The following is an 8,420-nucleotide window of genomic DNA, read 5'->3' on the forward strand; positions in this document are numbered from 1 at the left end:
ATTTGCTGTAGCTAGATGTGGCAGCGATGTTCAGTAGCACATGTACAGTACACACATATCAGCTAAATCAATAACCAATAATCAAGATGACCAGCTGCGACTAGTTCAGCTCACTTGCTGGGAACACCTTGACTAGAACTCCTAGCAATCAAAAAAAGAAAAACAAAAAAAAAACAAAAAAAAACAGACTAGAATATTCTATATCCAGCTAGTCAGGATGTGACAGATAAGCAGCACACTATAACAGCTAAGGTGACCACCGAACAAAGCAACCGAGTGAGTCTAGATCTAGTACGTAGCACTATAGCTACTTCAGGCAACAAGACAAAGTTGTACTAAGGTAGTTGATCATTACCACATGCCAGCGGTATCATGCACTAGTTTATTGAAATCACACCAGGCATGGTTAACACACATACCTACACTATAAATAGAGATGTGAGATTGCCCTAAGCAGTATCAGATTAGTGACACATAGACTGGGCTGTGCCTCAATTCTCCGGATACGGGGAACACGTCAATTATGATTGTGTCAAGAGTGCACAAATAGGTGAGCCAATATTACTCACTATGACTGCACTGCGAGCTGGGGACAGAGCGCAACTGCACATCAGCTAGGTCATCACATGACTACAGTGCAAAAATCCAACAGGCCATGCAGCCACTCAAACGCACTTGCATACACACGTCAGTACATTATAGATTAATAACAAGCTATAGCTACGGCTACTGATACTGCCAACTTTGCACCACGCAGGTGACACACCTATAGCAAGCAGTCTTAGCATAAGTCATAACTATGACCATAAAACTTCAATCAAACAAAGGCTGCGGTGTCACGCAGCTAAGTATCGATGAAGCTGGGGTAGTCCGCTGACAGTGGATTGCTCGCCAGACCAGGGCATAGCACTGATACAACATCACTCACTTAACGTTTTGAAATATATTCCTTTCTATACCGGCCAGTATCAACAACCAATAGCAATTTGCAGCTCCTAAACTGCGCTGCTGGCACGGTTTACTAGAGGTGGCCAGGTAGCCATGAATAGGCAGACACACGTGCTAACCCTATGGCGCTAACGCTTAACGGTGCCTATCAAAGGCGACAAGACCTCATCTGGGCGATAGGAAAACCAAGCTCAAACAAGATGATCATTTTGACAAGGTTTAAACTACTCCAACTAGCCACTTAGAACCCCCTGCTACCCCATTATGGGCTTTCTTTGGGCTATGGAACTCTCGTCCAGATAGGCTCGAGTTAGCTGCAGGGGCCAAAAATCCTACATCAAGCCATACAGATTACAACAAAGGCTCGAAAACGCAATAGCAACTACGTGCTTGTCACCGACCTGCGTTGAGAGGGGATCACGTGCACCTGATCACGTGATTAAACAACCTGACCATCTGCCAAAAAATATAGTTAATAGTGATACTACCAGCATCTACTAAATGTAATTCGATGAATACTTAATACCACCAACAACCACAATACGTGATTCGATAAATATGTGCTAATCTATGGATGAAGGCCACACGTGATAATCAGCCCTACAACTGACCTCAGTACAATTTCAACTCACAGCATGGTCATAGAAATACGCTCTGCTTCAATGTAGAGAGAGAGTAACACCCCCAAGTGCCCCTCAAAGCTCACCTCGACGAAACCCGAGAAGAAGAAACCTAGACTCGCCTGGTCTAATAAAACCTCGTAACCTACTTGGTCAAAATAACGTAATGTGACCATAATGGTCTATTTAGTAACGATATCAAGTTGTCGTAGAATAGACCCCACCTAATATACCAGCACAAACAGAAGCCTAATAACTGGCTCCATTGGAATCCATCCAAAAGCCTAGGTCATATCTGAACTCACTACTTGCACCCAAACATATCATCTAGATCATAGCTAGTCATGTTAAGTTGTGTTCAACTTATATGGCGGTGCTCGTAGCAGTGTTAAGAAAACAAGAACCTTGACCAAGTGAAGTGACAGAGCTTTATCACTGGTATATATGATACGACCGACCCCATGCAGGTAAAAAAAACAATTAAGTGCGCGAAGACTTGGGGTTTAGGCACGTGATCGATAGTATAGCTATTTGTATTCTGTTTGCATATCACTGCCAAGTTAATTTTCTGAGAGAAATGTCTTCTGGTGATAATTTTCAAGGTCTAGTACTCAATGAAGTTACCAAACTAGATCGTAAGGAATTGGGACGAGGGGCTTACGGGAGAGTTTACACAGTCAAATACTGTGGAACGATATGTGCCGCCAAAGAGATCCATTCTATTTTGATTGAAGAAGTGGGAGACGTAGAAGTACGACGAACAGTGGAATCATTCATGAGGGAATGTCGCCAGTGCAGTACATTACGTCATCCAAACGTCATACAGTTCCTCGGTGTTTATTATCCATCTGGGACGGCCAGTGTACAGGGAAGTATGAGGTTACCAGTAATGGTTATGGAAATGATGGAGGATAGTTTGACCTCACTAGTGGATAAACATGAGAAGATTCCTGTTCATATAAAATTTTCAATTGTCCATGATGTCTCCCTTGGTCTGTGCTACCTTCATAATCATGACCCTCCCATTATCCATCGAGACCTCTCCCCCAATAATGTCTTATTGACTGCACATCATGTAGCAAAAATCAGTGATCTTGGAGTGGCTAAGGTGATAAAGGCTGATAGCAGAAAGACAATGACTAAAGCACCAGGAACTGTTGACTTTATGCCACCCGAATCACTTGATGAGACTCCAATTTATGGCCCTCCCATGGATGTGTTTTCTTTTGCTGGAATAGTCCTCCACACATTCAATCAACAATGGCCACATCCATCCAAGCAAGTTCAGTTTGACCCAACAACCAGAAAGAGGGTGGCCTTGTCTGAGGTAGAGCGTCGTCAGCAGTACCTGGACAAAATGAAAAGAGAGGCTGAAGTATTGAGGCCACTGGTGGAGGAGTGTCTGGATGATGATCCTGCCATGAGGCCAACCATAACAGCTGTCTGTGAGAGGATCCAAGTGAGCAAAGATGTATACATGAAGGAGTACCCACAAGATGTTATCACTCTACACCAACAAGTGGAGCAGCATAGGGCTGAGAATGATCATCTGAGATATGAATATGAACAAAAAAACAGAGAAATGACTGATATTAATGACCAACTGAAATCTGAAAATGTTAAACTACAATCTGACAATGATTTACTACAATCTGAAATTCAGCATTTGAGACGACAGCTGGTAAGGGTTGTTTGCCCACGTAGTTACCATTGCATAATTATGGTATTACTATCTTAGCCCTCAACAAGGAGTACACCAACATGGGTAGCCAATGAACTGCACAGAATAAATTTAGGAGGAAAAAACCTGAAAGAAAAGGCTTCAAAATGGCTAATGGTAAGTCAACACATGTGTCTTGTGTCTAAAGAAAATTGGTGTGAAATTATGCAACATACAAGTGTGCATTAACAGAGCTTATGAGGTATTTTTATTGGCAGTCTCAGTCATGCAAAAAAGAAACATAATTGGAGGGTAGAATTCGAAAGAGCACATTTAAGATTTGTACAGATTGAACAAAACACTGCCATCTTATAAAATTATTTTAGAATCATGAATTGTGATACATATATGTACATCATTTATAAAGGCAATTTGAAAATCAGTCTGCATATTGTAGTTTAAACAGTCTGTAGTTTGAAGTGTGATTTATATAGCAAAACCTTCTCATTGAATCTCCAATTGACTCTCTCCTTTCAAGTGAATCTTGTGTTACAGTTACAATTGATATACTCTAATAGAATAGTCATGTAATGGAAAACATGTATGGTAACTTTGAAAAGTTGAAATTAATTTGAACTAGGCAGGGCCACAAAGAGAATTTAGGCAAATTTTGAAAGTGGGGGTCCTATAACTGATATGTAACACCTTTAGCATGCAAAGCATGCCAATCTAGGGGGATCTGGGAGCATGTCCCACAGGAAAGTTTTAAAATATAGACCCTCTGCAAGGGCAGATTTGGGGGGTGCACCCCCTTCCAAAATTTTACCATGTGCAAGCTAGGAAGCTTCTAGAAGTTGCAGTATAGATGCAATTGCATCTTATAAGTATGCATGGGCAATGAAAAGAGAGAAGAGAAGGGAGAATAGCTAATCTTTACTTAGAATTACTAAGAGGGGTTCAAATTATACTTTTGGTGTGAGCTAAAAGCTGCTAAAAATCGAAATACTCTAATAGAACAGTCAACTACTCTAATAGAACATCCATCACGATGTTTTTTTTTCTGAATTGCAGGAAGTTGCCAGTTTCTTAACCTGTGCACTGCTATCTTACCATTGCTCCAAACATCCTGCCATATACTAATCACTTTCTGAGAACAACTTCTGCCAAATAGTCTAATGTTATAGTGGGTATTTTAAGTTGTGCTACATTGGGTGCTTGGGTAAGTAAAACAGTTAATTTCTTAGAATGTATACAGTTAACAAGGCTGTAGTATCTGAGAACTGTTTGTTTTTGCTTTATCAGTATACCAAAGTTCCATGCTGCATTTATCTGAATCTAGCATCAATTGAAGCTAATAAAATTTTATGTCATACAGGGTTTGCACTCCCAAATCCTTTGAAACTCAACTTTATAAGCTCAAATGATACCACAGCATTTACACTGTCACGTTACAAGGGGCTAGTTGTGACCAAAAACTTGTAAGTGACTTTCAACTCTGGTTGTAAAAAAATAATATGGTGATGGGGCCATATAGTTGAAAAAGTCAGATTGATATAGTAACAGAACAGTCTGTGGCTATATATATACTACAAAATTGAAGTTATTTTTGTGTGCATTTTAAATCTCTACAGTGACCTTAAGATCCAATCCTGTACATGTGTATGTCTTTGACAATCCACTACTATGTATTGCCTTATAATCCAATAGTATTTAAAGGTGTAGTTCTGTGTTTCTAAAATTGCTTACAACTGAACTCATCCATCTTGTACCCCACAATCTTTCAGTACAATAGAGTATTTTGTGATAACTATATTCCAAAAATTTCCAGAGGAAGCATCATCCTAGCTGGAAAATTCTACATATGTGTGCTCTACATGCCGCATGGTGAGTGTATACTTGCCCTCTCAAGCCCTCTCTTCATTGTTACTGTTTGAACGTTATAGTTTGAGCCATGAGACTGTGAAGCACACTTGCTATACCTTAAGCCAAGCAATACACTAAATTTAGCGATTTTGTATATTGATGAATTTACTATATAAATTTTATAAATTCGTGAATTGATGTAAATCAATTAGCAAAAACCAAACTCTAAAATTGCTATATTTAATGTACCGCTAAATCAAGGTATTTCAAACAATTATAATGGCAAGTATTGATTATGTATAGCTGCATCCTTCTCCTTCCTGTTCTTTATGTAAAGAATATTTTTAGTTACTGGCTGTGCCCTTATATGGCAGCTAGCATTACAACTGTTCTGGGATAATGGTGTCATTTCATCATTATTACACTTAGGCAACTCACAATGCTTTACAAGCATTGTGAAAGCTTTGTGAATCACTTAAAGAAAGTGGCATCATTTTTCAGTCAAAAATATTGCCAAATGTTTATACTGAATAGGCTAACTTTGCAAATTTTTCAGTGGGAGCATGCCCCAGACCCCCCTAGATAGAGCATGTGGAGGTGCTTCACACACTATAGCTAGTTGTATTAACCATTTGTCACTTTCCTTAGCTAACCAACCATTATGTTAGCACCCCCCCTCCCCCTTCTGAGATCCTAGATCCACCCCTGCTCTGGATTGAATATGAGAGTCATTTCAACAGTAACATTATTAATGTTTATTTGTCTGTTGTATCAGGGTGACTGCTCTATTAGGGTATCTCGAGCTTGAATTTATAGTAAGCTTTCTATCAAATACATACCACCGTCCTAGGAAAGTTTTAAACACTGCACCCTCTGAAATTGAGTGTGAGACTGGTTTTGCAGTTACAGTAGTTACAGTAACTGAATACTTTTCTGAATGGGCCACTGTTCTATTAGAATCGTGATGATCAAGTCGCAGTGTCAGGTGTTCTCTATTCTTTGAATGCTATCCAACTAGGGACCTGTGAGAAGGCTTAAAGTCTGTGAATACATGCAGGGAGTCAGAAAATGTAACTAAAACTATCTATAAGTGCCTTATAAAATAATTAATACAAGTAATGGCCTGCTGCCTAGAAATATACCCATTGCTATATATAGATCTTACTGAACTTGCTGGCCAATAGATGGTATCTCTTACAGATGCTTTTGAGTCTAGCTACATGCATTGCTGTATGTTCATGCAGCTTTATTGTAGATATGTGTGGATACAGCTTTTGTGCAGCTATGTGAGGCCCCCTTGGGCCAGGGAAAATCCCCCAGTACCCAAGTTACTTATCCTAATTGGTAGCTAGCCCTAGAACTATAGGTACTCCCATTTTTAAACTCTCAGGTCCTATAACCACTGTGCAACTGCTGCCAGGTATATGCCACTGAATATCTTATAGTTCTGGTAACTTATTAATCAATAATTTAAGTTGTAGCAATCAAAGTTCTAATATCATATACCTATTCCATGGTCGGAGTGATACAAATTCAACACACATTAATTGATAGGCTTGACACATTCTTTCTGAAATAATTATGCTTGTAGAAAAAATAATTATTTCAATAATTATCAATAATTACATAATTATAATTATTTCACAATTATTTAAATATGCTGTGCTAAAGCTGGCTTGCAAATTAAAGAGCTTATTCCAAATGTCTTTACTGGCAGTCAGCCATCACCTTTGATTTCATTCACAATGTTTTAACCGTCTTCTCACAAAATTTCAGTCTATGGTACAGTAATCTATGCCAAAACTGACACATGAGAAAGAGTGTGGCTTTCCAAACAAGCCAGATTTGGCAAATGTGCATCCAAATAATGAGTTCAATAAAATTTGTGTTGGTGAAAAGTATACAGCAATGCAACCAATAATTTTCATAATACTTATGTCATCAACACATCAGAAATAGTAGCTGCTCTGCAGCACCTATTATTTGCCTACATGGTTTTTTGTCACTGTTACAGTATGCTAATTTATATTTAGTACTTGATGTACTTTCCACTTAGGAGGCACCTGCATTATTGCCAGCACTTACCAGTGGCAGATACCACATAAATTGGACACGGCTAGCCAATCTTCCTGCTCCAACCTTTAACACATATGTCACAGTGATAGACAAGAAGGTCTATGTTGCTGGTGGGAGCAGTTCAATTCATGATGCTAAAGATAAAGTGTATGTTTATGATGTCAACACTGACCATTGGGATCAGTTACCTCCCTCAGGTCACTGGTGTGGTGTTCCTCACATCATTGGTGGAAAGTTGGCTGTTATCGGTGGACGTCTGTCTGCCACTAATGAAAGAACCAATAAAGTATCAACATTTGATGAAACTAATACAACTTGGACGTCCTATTATCCTGACCTTCTCTCAGTCAGGAACAGACCAGGGGTGGCTACTCACCTGGAGCATGTTATTGTTGCTGGTGGAGCAAAAGGTGATGACAGTGCACCAGTAATACAAGATGATATTGAAGTCCTCAATTGGATCGAGAACTCCCATTGGAGAAAGGTGGCCATTAATCTTCCCGTGCCAATGGGTAACTTCTCACCTATTATTACTGATGATCATTTACTCATAGTGGGGTACACTGATACTGAAAATAAATGTAACAAAAGTGCCTACAAGATACCTGTTGATGATATCACAAAATCAGGTGACCAACAACAAACCTGTGACACACCCACCAAATGGATTGAAATGACTAGTGCCACTCACTGGCTTACAGCCCTACTCCCCAGCTCATCGCCACCAGTGGTAGTTGGTGGAGAGGATCACAACAATGCATCAACATCAGATATTAAGATGTATAATGATTCTAGCAAGTCATGGAAGACCATTGCATCATTGTCATCAGCTAGAACTGATGTATCGGTGGCAGCATTCAGCAACAATTCCATAATAGTTGTTGGTGGATGTGCTATAGGAGGGGGTGTGACTAAAGCAGGTCCATCAAATTTGACTACGGTGGAACTGGGACAGGTTCAACTAATAAATGAACTATAGAGTTTTATTGTAACTATATATTTATAATAATTATATGTATTGCTTTTTCAAAATAACTATACAGTTGAAGTATTTAGAGAGGTTTCTGAGGTTTAGAGTGGTGCATAGAACTTCCCTGATAAAAACACAGTGAATTGCAATGTATAAAATCTTTATTGAACATTATGACTGATTCTCCAAAATCAGGCAACATAAGTAGAGCTATTAATTGCCATTCGCCTGAGTGCTGTATAATATTATATATTATTTTTAGGCTTCGTGGTACCAGGTCATG

At 39.2% G+C, this 8,420-nt stretch overlaps 1 protein-coding gene across 1 annotated transcript; it reads left to right on the plus strand.

Moving 5' to 3' along the window:
- The first annotated feature begins 1,900 nt into the window (after nt 1-1,900).
- On the plus strand, nt 1,901-8,190 carry LOC136257904 (uncharacterized). Its single transcript, XM_066051223.1, has 3 exons — nt 1,901-3,249; nt 3,307-3,405; nt 7,148-8,190. Exons 1-3 carry the CDS (start codon nt 2,146-2,148, stop codon nt 8,144-8,146), a joined length of 2,202 nt encoding a protein of 733 aa, XP_065907295.1. The 5' UTR covers nt 1,901-2,145; the 3' UTR covers nt 8,147-8,190.
- Nucleotides 8,191-8,420: the final 230 nt, after the last annotated feature.

Source organism: Dysidea avara, chromosome 6 (assembly GCF_963678975.1).
Source record: "Dysidea avara chromosome 6, odDysAvar1.4, whole genome shotgun sequence".
NCBI lineage: Eukaryota > Metazoa > Porifera > Demospongiae > Dictyoceratida > Dysideidae > Dysidea > Dysidea avara.

Coding starts and splice junctions, on each gene's coding strand:
- LOC136257904 (XM_066051223.1), top strand. CDS start 2,146: ATGTCTTCTGGTGATAATTTTCAAGGTCTAGTACTCAATGAAGTTACC. Junction 3,250..3,306: donor AGCATTTGAGACGACAGCTG/GTAAGGGTTGTT, acceptor TTACTATCTTAG/CCCTCAACAAGGAGTACACC. Junction 3,406..7,147: donor AGGCTTCAAAATGGCTAATG/GTAAGTCAACAC, acceptor CTTTCCACTTAG/GAGGCACCTGCATTATTGCC.